General features: G+C 44.3%; 1 protein-coding gene across 4 annotated transcripts in view; it reads right to left on the bottom strand.

Annotated features, from left to right (window-relative positions):
• PRDM11 (PR/SET domain 11) overlaps positions 1-18,615 on the bottom strand; it is a 95,095-nt gene that overhangs the window by 11,048 nt on the left and 65,432 nt on the right. For 3 of the 4 annotated variants that reach the window (XM_069091480.1, XM_069091479.1, XM_069091478.1), the window contains exon 6: positions 5,497-5,684. In XM_069091480.1, coding sequence (XP_068947581.1) covers positions 5,497-5,684 — 188 coding nt within the window. Of the gene's footprint in view, positions 1-5,496; positions 5,685-11,412; positions 13,651-16,514; positions 16,937-18,615 lie in introns of those variants that run through there. The other variant, XM_069091481.1, reaches the window with a different exon arrangement.

Genomic DNA, 18,615 nt, shown 5'->3' with positions numbered 1-18,615 from the left:
GATAGATAGATAGATAGATAGATAGATAGATAGATAGATAGATAGATTAGATAGATTGGTAGGTAGATGGATAGATAGAGAGAGACAGACAGACAGACATAACTATATGGTTGGATAGAAAGATGCATGAGATAGATGATAGGCAGCTAGGGGAATGGAGGGATAAACAGAGACAGATAGATAGCTATATATCTGGACAGATAGAAAGATGAATGGGTATAGAGGATGGGCAGATAGATGACAGGTACATTAAGAGTTGCATAGAATGATAGGTGGATAGCTATATAGATAGACAGATGGGTAGATAGATGATTTATGCACAGATAGATGCCTGACGAGATGGATATATGGATGAATAGAGAGAGGGCTAGCTAGCTAGACAGATAGACATATAGAATGACTTATCAAGCACTTACTATGTGCTAGGCACTATGTTATTCTCTGGCGAAATGCATTCAACTAAGTGTAGTGGCATATAATTTATAGGTAGGAGGAAACTTAGGAACCACCTTAGTCCAAAATCCTCATTTTATCCTCATTTTACAGATGAAGAAACTGGGAGTCACAGAAATTATTATTATCCCCATTTTACAAAGTAGAAAACAGACTCAAAGAAATTAAACCTTTTTACCCCCATTCAATAGATGACACAACTGAGGTACAGAAATATTCTGTGATTTGCCTAAAATCCTATAGCTAATAAGCAGCAAGAGTTGATTTTGAACTCAAGATTTGAACTCAGGACAATTAGTCAATATGCATTTATTTAAAAACCAAACCAAGAACTTATGAAGGACGCATTCAGGACCAGGGATCAAAAGACAAAAACCATCATTGCCCTTATAGAGTTTCCATTCCATTGCCAGTCATGTGACTCCTAATCCAATGTATTTTCATTATACCACACTCTAAGAAAAGGGTTTCTAACACTTCTTCCAGCCAAAAACATTTAAATCAGCGATACCAAAGTTGCTCTTCTCAGAGAGCCTGGGTGCTGGTGTGTATGGATGTCTATCCACGATATAACCACACATGTACATTGCTATAGGTATGCATGTGAATACATATATGCATATATATATATATATGTGTGTATGTTTGTATGCATATAGATGTGTATACACACACACAGTAATTGTCCCGATAGTCTTAATGCACTTTAAAGTGACTAAATACTAAAACTCCACTATGATCTTGGGGACACCTTGTGTATATACAAAATGTGTGGCATTCTCCCTTGCCTCTAAAAACCATGCTTCACAGAATCACAGAACATTAGTGCTGGAATGGACCTCTGTTTCAGTCATTTTTCAGCCATGTCTGACTCTCTTTTCTTTGCAAAGATACTGGAATAGTTTGCCATTTCCTTCTCCAGCTCATTTTCCAGATGAGGAAACTGAGGCAAACAGGGTTAAGTAACTTGCCCAGGGTTACACAGCTAGTAAAAGTCTGAGGCCAGATTTGAACTCAGGAAGACAAGTCTTCCTGACTCTCAAGTCCAGGGCTCTATGCACTATAGCACCACCTCGCTGCCTATGGAATGGACCTTACAGACCTTCTAGAAAAGGTTAAGGTCTCCTGGACTGGAAGAATCTTACCGACCTTCTAATCCAGGAGTCCTTAACCTTTTCTGTTCAGTGTTCCCCTTGGCAGTTAATCTGGTGAAGTCTATGGACTCCTCACAATCATGTTTTTTGAAAGTTTTAAAATGAAAGACACAGGATCACAAAAAAATTGATTCTATTGAAATAGTTATCAAAACATCTTTTTGTTTGTTTGTTTTTTGGAGGGGGGAAGATAGGGCAATTGGGGTTAAGTGACTTGCCCAACGTCACATGGCTAGTTTTTGTGTTAAGTGTCTGAGGCCAGATTTGTACTCAGGTCCTCCTGACTCCAGGGTCGGTGCTCTATTCACTGTGCCACCTAGCCACCCCCTAAAACATCTTTTTTAAAAACAAGCTCATGAACCCCCAAGTTAAGAAGTCTTGACCAAGGTAATCTCCCTCATCTTATAGGTAAAGGGACTGCAGCCCAAAGGTGAGGACCGAGAAGTTCAAGCTCAGACTGGTCTGAAATGGCAGAGGCAAGATTCAAAGCACATCCTCTGGCTCCAAATCCTGGGAGTTTTCTCTGGGGTCACATAGATAAGGGGAACTAGAAGGGAGACATGGTTTATAAAAGATCAGATTCTCGTTTTCTTAAATCTCACTTTCTTGAGGTACTCCTTCAAATCTACACGTCCTGAACCATGGGGGAAACTGAGTCAGGGGAAGAAGAAGAGACATAGCAAGCCTCTTCATAATATACACCATTCCCCGCTTTGGGGTCAGAAGAAACACCTACTTCTATGAAGCCCCTAAAAACCAGAGGCCTCCCTTTCTTTCTCCTTTTTTGTGGGTGCTTTTTTTGCTACAAGATCATGAAAGAAGTGACCTCACCAGGCATGTAGTCTATGTGTCCCATTTTAGAAGTGCCATCTGTTAGTGCTGTTGGGAAGCATGGATTACAACTCACCAGCACTGGATTTTGCTTCTCTCTATCCTCAGGCTGGGTCTTAACTGTTTCTTGAGAGTGTCCCTTCAGCCTTAGGATTACATGAAATCTTACGACCACTGTGGTCATGGAATATATCCCCTGGTTATCAAATCTAGGAAGTTTTGGAGACTCCATAATAAACCAATAGAATCTTAGAGCCAGGAAGGGAAATAGCTACTGAACCAAGTGACCTTGGGCAAGTCATTTTCCCATTCTGGGCCTCTATTGTTTGCTCATCTGTAAAATGAAGGTGTTACAAAAGATGATCTCAAAGGTCCCTTCCAGCTCTGGAATTCTGGGACCTCAGAAGTCATCTCACCCAAGGCATACGCAAGGAAGAATTTCTTCTCCATCATCCTTGACAACAGCTCCAACATGAGGTCACCCAGGTTGAGGATGAAGACTTTCAGTGACAGGGAACTCACTCCCTCAGGAGTTGGTTCATTTTAGTGCTGGGAAGCTCAGAGTTAGGAAATCCTTTCTTATACTGAGCCCAGATCAGCTTCTTTGTAACTTCACCTATTATGCATCACAGAGATGTCCTTTTCTCAAAGATCTACAGAGAAAAATATCCTATGACATACTCCAGACAATAATCAAAATCTGCCGTGTTCTGATGGAGAAGACAGAAGCTTAGAGCTGGAAAGACCTTACACATCATCCAACGCTATCCCCTCATTTGGGAAATGAGGAAATTGAAGAAGAGGGAAGATGACTCACATAGTCTAGCTCACACAGTCGAAGAAGAGTTGAGGAGGAATTCAAATCAAGAACCTCTGAGACCAAAGTCAGCAGTCTTCCCACTATGCCACTCTGATGAAAGGTCACTGACACACAGTTGGGTCTCTGGCCTCTGCCAACCTCATTTCTAAGAAGTCTGAGCTGTTGTATCCTTCTAAGCAGACTCTTAAGAGAAGGAGGTAAAAGGATTCCAAACACCGTGTTTAATAAATGATTATTGAAATGAAATGAAGAAGCGGGCTCATGAGGGTGAACAGCCTCAAAGCATGTTCAGTCACCGATTTTCTATGTGACCTTGGGCAAGTCACATTACTTCCACGGAAATCTTTGCATCCCAAGGTAGGCACATCCAGGAGGACTTTGCCAACACACACACACACACACACAGACACACACACACACACCACACTCTGGTCCAAAAAGTTGAATATATCAATGCTTCTGGGCTTTTGGTCCAAGATCATCCATTTTTTTCATCTTGTCTCTGCATCTCTTTCTCTTTCCTTTTGGTGAAGATCTCCATTGACAGGGCCCTCACTACCACCTGAGGCAGCCTATTCCTTCGTAGTCCAAAGCTTGAAGTTCCCTTCCTCTCTTGTTTTCCCCTGGGCAGGAACATCATATTGTGCATCCCTTCTTGTCTTCACACCTTTTCCCATGTGTGCCTTGGGATCACCTTCTACCAAATCTCTCTTCCAAATGACTCCCTAACACTCACTTCCTTAAACCAGCCTTCCCCTCATATCTCTCTCAGTCTCCCCTGACAATGATGGGCATTTGAGAAGGTATCAGGAAAAGCCCAAAAAGACACTGTAAACACTCCTCAGGAAATCCAAGGAAGCTGAAACCAAGAGTTGAAACTTTGATGGCCCCAGACAAGGCTTCTCCTTGCTTCCTTTTCTTCTGGCCCCATGCTGCCTTCAGGGACTATTTCACTCCACTGCATAGTCCCTGGTGCACAGTTGATGTTTAATAGTTCTATGACAATATTCAGTTCTCTCCAAAGGTCAGACTGAAACCACACTGAGGAAATTTTCACCAAGAAAATGCTAGCATCCCCAAACCCAAGATCTGGCGTAGTTAAGATATGAGCTTAACTGAGTCATGAGACACCTTTTACCAACTCAGGTAGCTACTGCATTCTTAATGGAATTCCAGAATTTCAAAGCTGAAAAGAACCTCTGAAGTCATCTAGTTCAACCTGTACCTGAACAAGAAGCCTAACTTGGATGACCTTCAGTGATAGAGAACTCACTACCTCCTAAAGTGCCTATTTCCTATGTTAGTAGTTGTGATAGTTGGTAATTTTTACTTTTTTCTTTAAAAATTTTAATTTCAATGGGCCACTTCTATCCCTTCCCATCTCCTCCACTCTTCTGTCAGATATCAGGTTGATGATCTAGTGAGTTTGACCTTATCCCCCATGGGCTGCAGTTGGACCAAATGGACTCTGGGTCTACTAGACAAATTCCATGGGACTAAGAAGACTGTGGAGTTAATTTGAAGGTGATACTGAAAAGAACTTGGCTTTCATGGTTGACCAGCAAGCCCCAAAGTGGCTTCGTTTGTTGTGATGAGGATTTTTTAATCTATTCTTTCTTGTAGAATGCACATGAACAAGGACCTATTGTGCTGACTCCCTCTGGACCTCCAAAATTTATTTACTTAAGTTTTTCTGCCTTCCATCAATGATATCTTTTGGACAAACAACTACCTGACCTAAAGGCCAGGGAAGAAGAGGGAGTCATTTAGCTCATCAAACTATATGGGAGTAGTAGGGATTTGGAATTAATCTGAGATGGAGAACTAGGTCCTAATGATGTCCTTTGCCTCTTTCCCTGACTCTCAGTTTCCATTTCTTCCTTCCTAATGCTCTGGAATATATGATCAGGGTCTGTGTTCCTCTGGGTACCCAGAGAATGAAATCTATAGGGCAGGATCTTGCAAATATCCAACCAAAAAAATTTAAAATCTCCTCACTTGGTTCCATTTATTCCTCCTTTAAAAAAAGAATGTCCCACAAGTTTTCCATGAGAAATGTATTAGTTTTTCCCTTTCCTTCATCTCAGAGACAGTGGCAATCTGAGCAGGATATTGAGTCAATGAAAACTGTGAAGAATACTGGGACACCTTGCTTAGAGTACTCAGGTGAGGAAGAAGGGTCAGAGGTGCCACCACAGCAGGGGCAGGGATGGGGTCCACGATGAAGGGAAAGCTCACCTCTGGTCAGGTTGCGCTGGATTGTTTCCTGGGACATGCTGTGTAGACGTTTCATGTAATCCTCACTGTACCAGACTCGTAACCGCTCCCCAGGTCGGATATCACGGCACACCCGGAAGTAGATCTTCTCGCTGTGCTGGAAGGCCATCAAATTCTGCTCTCTCTCCTCTCGTGAGATGATCACATATCTGGGGAACAAAGGTAAAAATGACATGAGCTCAAGCAACAGGTCCTTGACATATCCCCATGAGTGCATCTCCATAGACAGATGTACTCATATTAGGTAAAGACAAAGAATGGTAGAATAGGGGTTGGAGGACAAGAGTTCAAATCCCAGGTCTGCCTCTGTGACCTTGGGTAAATCACTTAGGGTTAGGATTACCTAATCCTAGGTAACTCTAAGTAACTAAGGATTACCCTGAATCTCGATGTTCTCATCTGTAAAATGAGAGAGTTGGACTAGATTATCTGTCTGGTCCCTTCTAGAGCTCCATGAGCTCCAGGCCCCTATCACCAAGTGCCCTGCATATAATTCCAGTTATTTCTCTTGTAGACATCTCAACCTCAACAAATTCAAAATGGAACTCATTGTCTTCCATCCAAAACCCACTCCCTCCAAAATGCCCCTTTTCTGTTGAGGGAATCGTCATCTTTCTGGTCACTTAGGGTCAAGAGAATCATCTATGCTTTCCCTCAACTTCACTACCAATATCTGATCACTTATCAAATCCGGTCAATTCTGTCTCAACATCTCTCACACCTATTGTCTTTTCTAATTTAAAGGCCAAGCCTCTAATTTAAGCCTTCATCAACTCTTGCCTCAACTACTGTAATGGCTTTATAACTGGATTCCTGATTTCTAGCTTCTGCCTCTGGCAACACCATTACTAAGATAATCTTCCAAAAGCTGTCTCACCATGCAGTTCCTCTGCCCATGAAGCTTTAATGGCTCTCTATCACCTCAAATTTCTCAGCTTGGCACTTCAAGCTCTAATGCCCTTTCCGGGGTCATTGCATGTTACACTTCTTCACATCAGAGACAAGCTGGAATGCTGGGGATCTCATCTCCCACCTCCAAGAGTTTGCATGGGTTGTCCTCCATGCCTGAATAGACTTCCTCCTCATCACTTAGATCCCTAGTTCCCTTGAAGATTAAGCTCACATGTCATTTATGGAAGGGCCTTCATGGTCTCTTTAGCTATCTATACTCTTTCCTTCCTCCTCAATTAATCAGGATTATATTTATCTGTTTCTATCTGTATCCACCCAGTGGAAGTCAGCTGACTGATGGGAGGGGCTAAGGCTGCTCATTTTCTTTATTCCCAAGCTTGACACATAGTTGGTATTTTATAAATGATTGTTGGTTTTCAATGGATTGTAAGATGGGAATAATGACTGCCCCCTTGTGCAAGGTAATATGGTATGTTGAGAAGAATGATGCTCAGATGATCTGGGTTCAAATCCTGGCTTTGCCGTTTACCCTCTGTGTCATTGAACAAGTCATTCCTTTCTCTGGGTCTCTATTCCTCCCCAGTAAAAGGACAGGTTGCTAGATGACCTGAGGTTCCAGACCTAGGATCCTGCAGTCTCACAGGAGCTTGGGGATGGATGAGCCCTGAAAAAAGCATGAAATACTATTTCAACAATGAAGGCTCTTTTTCTTTTACAGATGAGGAAACTGAGACTCACAGAAATTAAGTGACTTGGCCAAGTTTGTAGAGGTAGTAAACATCAGTGATAAGATATGAACCCGAATTCTCTCAGTCCAGAGCCAGTGAGTTTTCTCTTAACTAAGAGGGTTAGCCTTACAAACATGCAAGTAGCTTATGATTTGAAGAGTGCCTGGCCAAGACCTCAATTCCCGGATCTTTCTTCTACTGCCTGTCACCTTATCTGAAATCCTACCATTTGAGCTACATCCTTTTGAATCCTGGTAACATTCAACTGCCCTCATATGAATGAAAAAAAATCTTAAGAGAGTTGTTCTTTCAGTCTCAAAAAAATACAAATGGCCTTGGGACAGGGGATAAACTGCAAGGAATATTGTCTAGAAGAAGTACAAAGAACATAGACTATGGTCAAATGTCCTGGGTTCAAGACCTGACTGTACCAGTTCTTCCCGGGGTATCCTTGGGCAAATCATTTCCCTTCTATGGGTTTCAGTTTCCTTCTCTGTAAAGTGAGTGGATTACATTAGATGGCCTCTTCGATCCCTTTCCTTTCTAGATCTTGGATTCAGGTCAGGAGACCTGGGGACTGAATTCCATCTCTGCCCCTGACTACTTGGATGACTGTAGACACACCAACTTCCCTCTCTGAGCCTTCATTTCATAATCCATATATTGAAGGGCTTGGACTAGATGAATGACAAGGTAATTTCCAGTTCTAAATCTTATGATCTATAAGACATGGGGAGCCAAGAGGTTGTTCAAGAACTCTGCCTAATCTGACAACCAAGGCTTATTATGCAAGTTCTAGCAGCCAGGATTGGTTCTTGCACTTAACTTTAATGAGGAAGAAAGAAATAGGAAATAAATGGGCTCTTATTTCTAAAAACAAATCCTAGGGTGAGTCAAAGGATCCAGGAAAGAGTGATGATGAAAATAGATTTCCAGGACACAGATTCTGGAGCTCTACAGGATTCTGAGCTGAATTCAACAAGAAATAGTATTTTCCATTCAAGAGCCCTCCTTAATATTCTGCCTTGATGTCTCATTCTCATGGCACAGAGGTGACCCATGGTCTCTGAAGGTTGTGCCAGCAACCTCTGGCAAGTCACTTAACCTCTGTTGCCTCAGTTTCCCCAACTGTAAAACTAGGATAATAGTACGTACATTACATGGTTGTTGTGAGCATCAAATGAGTAACACTTGTAAAATGCCTGGTATAGAGCAGGCACTTTTATTGTTGTTGTTCAGTCGATTGCGTTGTGTACAACTCTTTGTGAGCCCATCGAAGGTTTTCTTGGCAAAGACACTGGAGAAGTTTGCCATTTCCTTCTCCAGCACATTTGACAGATGAGGAAACTGAGGCAAACAGGGTTAAATGACTTGCCCAGGGTCACACAGTTAGTAAATATCTCAGGTGAGATTTGAACTCACGTCTTCCTAACTTCAGGCATGGTGCTCTATCCACTGCTCTACCTAACTGATTCTCCCTCCCTCTCTCCCTTCTCTTCCCTACCCCACTAACAGTAATACCTTGAATATGTCTCATGTAATGCCTTGTATTTCTACTATCCAAAGACCCATCTTAATAAAGGTGGGAAGGCTCATCACCAGAATTAGCCACTAGGGGGGGCATTTTCTAGTCCAGTGACTGGCACACAGTAGGAACTTAATAATGATTTGTTGCTTAATTGAGTGATTTTTGGCCACAGCAAACACCACTTACCTAAGTCATGGAGGGGCTTCTATGATCTGTGTCTGCGGAGCAGATAGTTACAGTAATGAAATCATGGGGCTTTCAAAGTCCTGGAGCATCATTTCAGTCAAGTTAATGCTGGCATGAAATGTCCCAAAAGCCTTACTGCAATTTTGAGATTTTTTTTGGCTTGAAACTGCACTAAGCCTTTCAGGACACCTATATTATCTCGTATCTTTCAAAACGTCTTTTGGTGTCTGTATTTTGAGTGTCTGAACATTAGTCCTCCAGGCATAGCATATATAAGTCTCAATCCACCCAGATCATTGGAATCTTTTTGCCTCACAATTCCAGATAACTGGACATCTTCTCTCCACTTAAGTGAACCTTTGAAAAAGATTAAAGACCTGGTCAAAGATTTGGGGCTGGAAAGGACCTCAGGAGTTATCTAGTCCAATAACCTGATTTTACTGTTGAGAAAACTGAATCCTAGGGAAGGAAAGGCATTGGTCAATGTAACTCAGGTGGTACCAGAGTCAGGATTTGAAGCTAAGACCTCTGACTCCCAAGGAAGTGCTCTTTCTACTGTTCTAAGCTGTTTCCAAACAACGTTGGTTTTCTCTTACAGAAATTGTGAGTTTGAAGATACAGAGGAGTTTAGATGTGTTCCCAGGAGCCCCGGTCTGTCCCCATGTGATAAATACCTCCATGACAAATCCCAAATGACTTCAGTGCTCTGTTTGTGTCTTCCCTGCCCTGTGGGAAGCATATAGAAGGCAACAATCTTTCCTGATTGTTCTGAGAAAGGGATAATTTGCAAGGTGGCTTGACGGAGCTCTTAGGTCATCTTATGTCATGTTCCAAGTTGGAAAAAGTCATATTAATCCTTGGAAGGGAAAATCCATGATGGGAGGGTGGAGGGTGGAAAGGGGCTGGCAAAAACCATCCAGATGACTGCCAATAGTTGAAACCTCAGTGGCTATTTCTATCTCATCTGAAGTTAGACAAATCAATGAAATACCAAAGAGTCCTAGACTAGATGTCTCAAAGCAGTCTCAAGGTTTTCCCCTCAACATAGCTGATTTTGACATGGAATAGCTCCAAGCAAACATTCCTCAGCCTAACCCATTGTCTTCTGACTTTTCTCTAAACAAAGCAGGTTTCCCGGCCAGGTCCAGAAATGCCTCAGATCCAACTTAAGAAAAATAAACCTCTGTAGATTCTGTTTTCTGGCAGGCATGAGTAAGGGTTGTTTGGAGGAAACCTCAATGGTGAATCTTTTTTGATGTAATAAAAATCCTAAGGCAATTGACTGAGGAATGGGAATGGGGGCGGGGGTGGATGGATGGAAAGTAGGTCTTTCAAGCATGTCAAGGAAAGATTCTGTATCTCCTTCCCGCCCAGGAGCAAGAGGCATATTTTTCATACATTCTACCTTCTCCCACCCATGTAAACCAAAAGGATTGGTGCGAAAATTTGTATCTCTTGCATTTGGGACGATATATACAGTAAGTGTTTAACAAATTTGTGTTGACTAAGACCTTAACAAATACTTCAAATGTTTCATGTGTATGTCACCTCCCCAAAGGCACCATGAGCTGTTTGAGCATAGGATGCTTCTCTTTATTTATCACAAGGTCGAATGAAAGGCTAGACACATTTTTCATTCATTCATTCCTTCATCTTATGCTTCTCTACAGCACCAATAAGGCCTGGTGCAATGTTGGACTCATTTATTAATTTTATTATTTTCCACATTCATACCATGGATTATTGGAAAAGTAGGCTGGATTTTCATCCATCCATCCATCTGTCCATCCATCCATCCGTCCATCCATCCATTCATCCATCCATTTTATGGTTTTTTTTTGTATCCTGAATAACATCAAGAACAAGGCAGAGCACATTCATTCATTTTTATTATTTTCTATGTTCATACATAAACATGCCCTATTGGAAAAGTAGGTTCAATTTTCATCCATCCATCCATCCATCCATTCATCCACCCATCCATATATCTTATGCTTCTCTATATCCTGAATAACATCAAGAACAAGGCTGGGCACATTCAGTCATTCATATATTTCTTAAGTGCCTTCTGTGTGGGATGCACAGTGAACAGTGGGGGGGGGGTAGTACAAAGAGAATCAGACATAGTCCTTGACCTCAAAATCAGTCACAGGCAGATGAATATAATAAAAAATTAGAATATGGTAAGTGCATGAGAGGTGCATAAAGTACTATGAGATCAGATCAGGATGAAATCATTTCCCATTAGAAGTAGTCTTCTTTGAGAAACTAGCATGGGCCTTCAAGGATGGGTTGGATATCAGAAGTTATGATGGGAAGGGGGACACTGCTCCACAGAGAGAATGGTATTGGAGGTATTCAGAAGGCAGACAGGGCTCTTCTGCCTACTGGCTTCTTTTCAGCCATCTACACTAGCTCCTCAAGGACCCAAAGACACACCATGGTGAATTGGGCAAGGGGTGAATGGGGGTAGGGGAGGAAAGGAAGTGAGCACACACCAAAGAAAGAACTTGAAGGCTAGGTATGTTAGAAGTGTTAGATATTTCTTTTTATTATCATTTAACAAAAATACTTCCAAAGGAGATTTGGAGGGGCAGGGGTGAAGCATAGCCATGGGTTATGGGATAAGGGGATTCTCAGCTCAGGTAGCAATGAAATGCTATTCTAAGAGATCAGAATGGAGAGAGAAAATTGAGGGAAGGCAGCGCCCAGTGTCTCCTCCCCTACCTCAGGCCTGAGGACATGATGAGTCTGGGAGAGACCCACTTTCCAGGTCTAGGTGGGCATGGGGTGTCAGTCCTGACTCAGGGGGCTCTTGCTTGGGGTCAGGGGGCCAAAAAGGAAGCACAGTGAGGCTCACTGGGCTGATCTCCCCACATTCATATTCATCAAAGCCACCTCCAAACGCCCTCCCCGATGCCATGAATATAGCTTTCATGTCCTAGGCCAAATACCAAAACAAAATCCAGAGAAAGCTATCGATGAACGTATTTGTACCCTTACACATGTTGTCTTATCTACAAGAGAGATCTGGACAAGCAGAGCAACTGCAGGGATCCCCATGCCCTTGGAGTGCCAGGAGGAAGGGAAGAGAATTGCCCATCATCTCAAACCCTCTCCTCGTCCATCCAAACCTCCCCTCTGTCCCACCAAGACAGAGGAGGGGAAGAGAGACTGACTAGACTCCTGTGAAGTCTTCTTCCTCAGTGTCAAAACCAGGGAATGAGGGTCCAGAACAGCTACAGGATGGGAGATGGGGCTGAGATGAAGGCCAGGCCCTCTCATTAATAAAGGCGGATACATCCTCCTTCTCTTTTGCTACCAAAGATTGAGCTCCTGGCTGGTGGAAAGGAAAGAAGAGAGGTCTGGAAGACAGAAGACCCAGATATACCACTTACTGGCTCCTCGACCTTGGGCCAGTCACTTAAAGCCTCCCTAGGCTTCATTTTTCCCGTCCTGTAAAATGAGATTCAGAATCTCTCCCCAGCCTCCCAGTCTCACAAGGGTGCTCTGAGGATCCCAGTGAGACAGTATATTGTGAGTGAGCTTTATAAAACACAGAGCATTAGCTATGGGAAGCAGGGCTATTCTTCAGGGGGATTCCTTTCCATCTCAATATGTTCTCCTTCACAGACACCCCGCTCTGCCCCACCAAAGGCAAAAACACAAAACTAAATTCATATAATGGCTCACACAAAAGCATGCAAGCCAGAGCTGAGTCCAGGAGCCCAGGCAGGAGTACCATCAAGCAGAGGGCATAGCCAGCTTGTCTAAATGAGCTGAGCTCCAACTATCACCCTCTCCCCATCCTTCATCAACAGAAATCATGCCTAGGGGTCTGTGGTCAAAAAAGTCGAGCCACCTGCCTGGACCATACAGTCAATCACCATTCCAGTCTCTTCTGAGTGGGAAAGTCAGATTTCCCACCCAGACCCACCCAACTTAGGCTGACTGCCCAATGGGATGAAGACTTCAGGGTGTGACTCACTGAAGCCAGTGAGCACCACTAGTTCCTGACAGACCTCCAACTTTGGCAGAAGACAGGGAGGAGGTGGTGGCTCTGCCCTAGATAGTGCAAGGGGTCAGCACGAGACTTTCCTGTCCCTGGACACTATGAATTGAGACAAGGAAGCCCTTCTTTGTAATGAGGGTTCCCACGCTCAGGGACATCCAACCCCTTTTTGTATGTTCTTCTTTCCAGCTCAGCCTGGTTTGGTTAGAAATGGTGTTTTCGCTTCCGAGATCGAGTAGTCCTTGTCGGGGCTGGCTCCGGGCTGGGCTCTGCTCGGTGGGGCTCAGGTCCGAGTGGTGTGTTTGTGGCAGCCGCCATGCTGGGCACTTGTTGAAGGGCCCGGACTCCGTCTCGGATCTCACTCAGCCTTTGGCACATCTGGCTCACCCACCCGGTCAGTTCGGCCATAGCCTGGCCTATCGTGCGCATACTGTCCGCCATGCCCCGGTGGACAGTCATCAGCTCCTGGCATAATCGTTGGAAGGGCTCAGACTCCTGGGCATGAGAGTAGAAGTGATGCCGCTCAAAGCCTGAGAGTGGGGGGCTCTGGGATTGGGAGTGCGAGGGTGCCTGGGATAATGGCAGTGGCACATCCTCTGGCTTTGCTCCCACTGTCTCTGACTGGTTGGACGAGGACAAAGATTGGAAGAGGGCTGGCCTGGCCAGGTGGGAAACTTCTTCTTGATCTTGATGCAGAGATGTCAGAGGGGGCTGATGTGAGGGTCCAGGAATCTCCTCATCTTCATCATCTTGAGAGAGAGAAATCAGAAACACAAAGAATTAGCAAGGCAGGAAAAACTGGCTGCCTCAGATTATCTACCGCCAGATTTTTCTTTTTTCTCCCAGGGACAAGAGGAGGTGGTCTTCATAGACTGAACTGAACAAGACAGCCACCTTCCCCCCAAACCTACTATCATTCCCCTGTTAGTCAGTGTCCAGGACACCCTGATTTGAATGGAGGCACAGTCTAGGCAAAGGTATCATGCTCTTCAGTTAGGGGCACACCTGGAGAGGTGAAAAAAGGGTCAACAACATCCTTCAAGGTTGCCCTCCTGTCATGTCCCTGGAAAACATTCTGCTTTGGACAGTGCACTGAATTGGGAACAAGAAGACACAGACTTTCCTAGCCTCACCACCAACTACCTGTGGGACTCTGGACATCTTTCTGGGCATCAATTTCCCCACCATAAAATAACATATTAGACTAGATCATTTCTAAGGTTCCTCCCCTGATATCCTATGGTCTATGTTCTATGTTCGCTCCAAGTTCTAATCTTTGTTCTAAGGTCCCTCCAAGCTCTAATATTCTATGTGCTAAGGCTCCTCCAAGTTCTAACATTCTATGTTCTAAAGTCCCTCCTAGTTTGACATTCTGTGTTCTAAGGTCCCTCCCAGCTCCGACATTCTCTGTTCTAAGGTCCCTCCCAACTCTGACATTCTATGTTCTAAGGCTCCTGCCCAACTCTGACATTCTATGTTCTAAGGTTCCTCCCAGCTCTGACATTCTCTGTTCTAAATTCCCTCCCAGTTTGACATTCTCTGTTCTAAGGTCCCTCCCAGCTTTGACATTTTCTGTTCTAAGGTCCCTCCCAGCTCTGACATTCTCTGTTCTAAGGCTCCTTCCAGTCCTAACATGTTACGTTCAATATTTCCCTTCGGTCCTGATAACCCAAATTATATGTTCAAAGACCCCTTCCAGCTTTGACATCTTGTGATTCTGCTAAAAGGCTCACACTTAATTCCCTGGACTTCAAATCCTTGAGTGGTCGTTAATGAGTTTTTTGGTGCCACCTCGTGGCTACTATGGACACTGCAGCTTTAAAATGTCAATTTCCATTGGGTTTGGGGTAGAAAAAAAGAAGTGGAGGGAAGAGGGGAATTAAGCTGTGTATATGGACACAGGATGGTGAAAGACAGTAGAAACCACAACCTCCAAGTCTAACACCATCTCCCCCCCGCCCCCCCACTACCACTTCCGGTCACTGGAATAGATCCTGAGACCAAAGGGAGGGCTAAGAAACACATCCTGGAGTCTTCTTTCCGGGCTGGCCCTTCACATCCCATAGTCCATATGCAAAGGCCATCTTGAGTAAGACAACTAGCTATGCATGGAGTCCCTCAACAACAGAGGAATCCCCACACGAGCAGATTCATTGGTCTCTCCACCATCTTGGAATGGAAAACTCCCAAGTTGCAGTCAGTCTCCAGAGACTACACTCCCACTGAATCTCACCTCCCATCCCAGCACTGCTCTTCTCTCACTGGGGAACACACCACTACGGATGCACACCCATACACACAGTCCTAGTCCCACAACCAAGATCTCGGAGACCAGACAATCCACGACCAGTGAGTGATGAGGGACCTGCTCTGTAGGAAGGGAGTTTCATAAGTTGATGGACCGAGGGAGTCAGGGTTCAATCTCTCCTCTTTGTACCCTGTAGTTGGGCGGGGTCGTAGAGTGCTGGCAGCATGACGTAGTGGATGAAGCACTGAACTTGGAATCAGGAAGACGTGGGTGCAAATCCCACCTTGGAAACTTAACACTTGCATGATGCTGGACAAGTCACAGTTCTAGTCTCTCTGGCCCTTAACTTTTTCATCTGCAAAATGGGAAGAGTTGGACTCAATGGCTCAATGGTCCCTTCCATCTAGAAATCTATGATACTATTACCTCTAATCTATCTTTCACCAAGAAGCCAGCACAGGTTCAAATGACTGCTCTAAGGAATGACTTCTGAGACTATGAAACATGCAATGTGTTGGACTAAGAATCAGGGAGACCTGGGTTCTAATCCACCTCAGAAAACAGTGTTTTGATCCTCATCAAATCACTTAATCTCCCTAGATCTCTGTTTCCTCATCTATTAAAAAAAAAAAAAGAGGGGGCTGGGATAGACAGCCTCTAAACTCACATAAAACTCAAAAGCTATGCTCTTATGAACAAACTAAGTCCAACCTGGCCCCAAGCCTGTGCTCCATTGCCTAGGGCTTGGGGCAAGAGGCTCAGGCCTGCAAAAGTCAACTTCCCATCAGCTGGGCTCCCCATGCCCTAACTCTCACCCTTACCCTAATTCTAGTTTCTCAGTAGCTGGAAAAATCTACCTCAGCTTTTAAAGAAGGTTAGCCCTCAGCAAGGACAGGGGGGATGGACCCAAGGTGGAGCCTGAAGAATTTGGAAGCCCCGTGATAGGAAGAGAGGTGAGTCCCTGGATGGGGTCCTTCACATGCTCAGCAATTCTGAATGATACCAATGTTCCAAATGACTCCAGGAGACTATAACAGGATACCCTGCTCTCCCAAACCCTGGCCTAAGAGTAAGTCTGTGTGATATGCAGGAAGGGAGTGTGAGATACAAAAAAAAATAGAGAAAACAAGGAGAGAGAAATGAGAGACAAAGGGAAAGCATGGAAAAGGAGATAGAGACAGAGAAAGTCGAGATAAAGGAAAGAAGGAAAGTGGAGAGAATGGTGAGAAGACAGAGAACAAAGAGAAGGCACAGAAAGACAGAAAAGCCAGGAGGAGGCAGAAAGAGCCAGGAGGCCCAGCAAGAATAAGGAGGAGTCAGTGGGAAATAGAGAACAGGGAGGAAGGTTAAAGAAGTGATACTTACAGCTGGTTGAAGGACTGTCCACGCCATTCAGATCTGCTCTTGGGAAGCCACGAATGGAGCGAGAGGCGTGCAACGTGGACTCGATGGCTCTCTCGTGGGCAGTAAGGATAATGGTGGGGGGGTGGCTTCCACTGCCAGAGCCAGACAGGGACTTCTGCATGGTGGCCAGTTTGTCCTTGGTACGCCTCTTCATATCATCCCACCTGTGTTTAATGTCCTTCACTGAGCGGGGGACTTGGCTGACTGAGGTGATTTTCCGAGCTATTCCTTCCCAGATCTTATCCCTGTCGGCATGGGACAGTCTCATGGTCTCCCTCCCAAAGAGGACAGCTTCATTGTGGGTCACCTCGGTGACCAGAATGTCCAGCTCATCCTTGGAGAATTTAGGCTTCCTCTTACGTTCAGTCATGGACGTCATGTTCCTTGGGTTGAATATCCCACAAAGCACAATTGGGTAAATAGAAATCAATGAGAGATGGGGAAGGGGGTTTCCTGTTCCTGACTAAACTGCTGGACTCCCCCAAAGGGGAGCCGATAGGAATTGGCTTCTTGCCCTCATCACCACTCCTTCCCCCAGCAGATAGAGGAGAACACCAAGTCCAAGAAAGAGTAGTACCCAGCTGAATGGGTCAGAGGGACACATGAGGAAAGGGGAATATTTATGAATTCTGATAAGACTGTAGGTCATGTAGTATCTGTTGGAGGCCCCAAAGAAAAGGATATGGCCAGAATCCTTCCTCTGAATCCCCAGGTAGAAAGTAGTCACCTTGCAGCTCAAAGCCCATATCAGCCCTGAAGCTACAAGCACGACGCAATGACACAAGGTCTTCCAAAGAACCAAGAAAGAGATTGCAAAAGGAGGAAGGTGTCTGATTTGAATGCAAGGAAGGCTTTGGGTGATGGACAGGGAAAGTTGGAAGTAGGTTTAACTTGGTATCATTGGATGTCCCATTGGAAAAATGAGGGTGCGCCTGAGCTTTGATGCCAGGAGCCAAGTTCCACATTGACCCAAACCTAAGCAACCATTCAGCAGGCAGCCAGCCTGGAAGGTGTGGGGCAGGAGCATTCAGGAAGCTCATAGTCCCTGCTTGTCCTCAGCAAGATCTTTCCTCAACACTCAATATGGAGACCAGTCTCCTGGGTAGACATACTGAGCTTTCTAGCAGTACCAAGATCTCTACCTAAGAAAGGGCATCAAGGAAAATGGAGTGAAAAGAGGGAAGCAGGGCCAAGCCCACAGTTTGGCTCATCTGGAGAAATCATGGTGAATGCTAAGGGACTAGGTAGAGAATATCATTTATTCCTCATGGAATCAATCAGTCAGTTGACAAGCATTTATTAAACATTTACTTATGTGTCAGGCACAGTGAATGCTAAGCTCTGGTACTATAAAGACAAGCAGTGGGTTGGAAAGCACAAAAGGAATTCTGCTACTTGCTTCCTGTACGACCAAAGAACCTAGGTTCAAACTCTGGCTTTGCCACTTATGACTTGCATGATCTTGGGTAAATCACTCAACCTCTCTGTTTTGGTAAAATGAGGGCATTGGTTTGGAGGGCCTCTGAACTCTCTTTCATCTCTAAACCTAAAATCCTAATCTTGTAATCCTTCCTCTCTCTTGTAAAATGAGGGAGTAAAATGAAATAGTCCCTAGGGTACCTTCAGGCAGGATTCTTGATCCCTAAAAACAAGGCCAGAGGTCTCAAGTAAGGCAAGAGAGTGGAAAGATATATGACTACTTGTTGGGAATATCATGGAACAGATAACTGTTGAGTATAGTGAACAGAGCACAGAATCTGGATTCAGAAAGATCAGTCTTAATCCTGCCTCAGACTTCCTAGCCGTGTGACTCTGGAAAAGTTATTTAATTTCTCTCAGTCTCATATTCCTCATCTGTAAAAAGGGGACAACAATAATGCTTATCTCACATGGTTGTAGTGAGGACCAAATAAGATTATACATAGAGATCAGCTCTGATCTACCCATGCATCTATGTATCTATTTATCCATCCAACTATCTACCCACTCATCCACTCATCCATCCATCCATCCATCCATCCATCCATCCATCCATCCATCCATCCATCCATCCATCCATCCA

This window comes from Petaurus breviceps, unplaced genomic scaffold (assembly GCF_028583685.1).
Source record: "Petaurus breviceps papuanus isolate PSGF00001 unplaced genomic scaffold, PetGlider_PUasm1.0 188, whole genome shotgun sequence".
In the NCBI taxonomy this organism is placed as follows: domain Eukaryota; kingdom Metazoa; phylum Chordata; class Mammalia; order Diprotodontia; family Petauridae; genus Petaurus; species Petaurus breviceps.
Note: the sequence above shows the minus strand (reverse complement) of the source record. Positions and strands in the feature narration are given on the sequence as shown.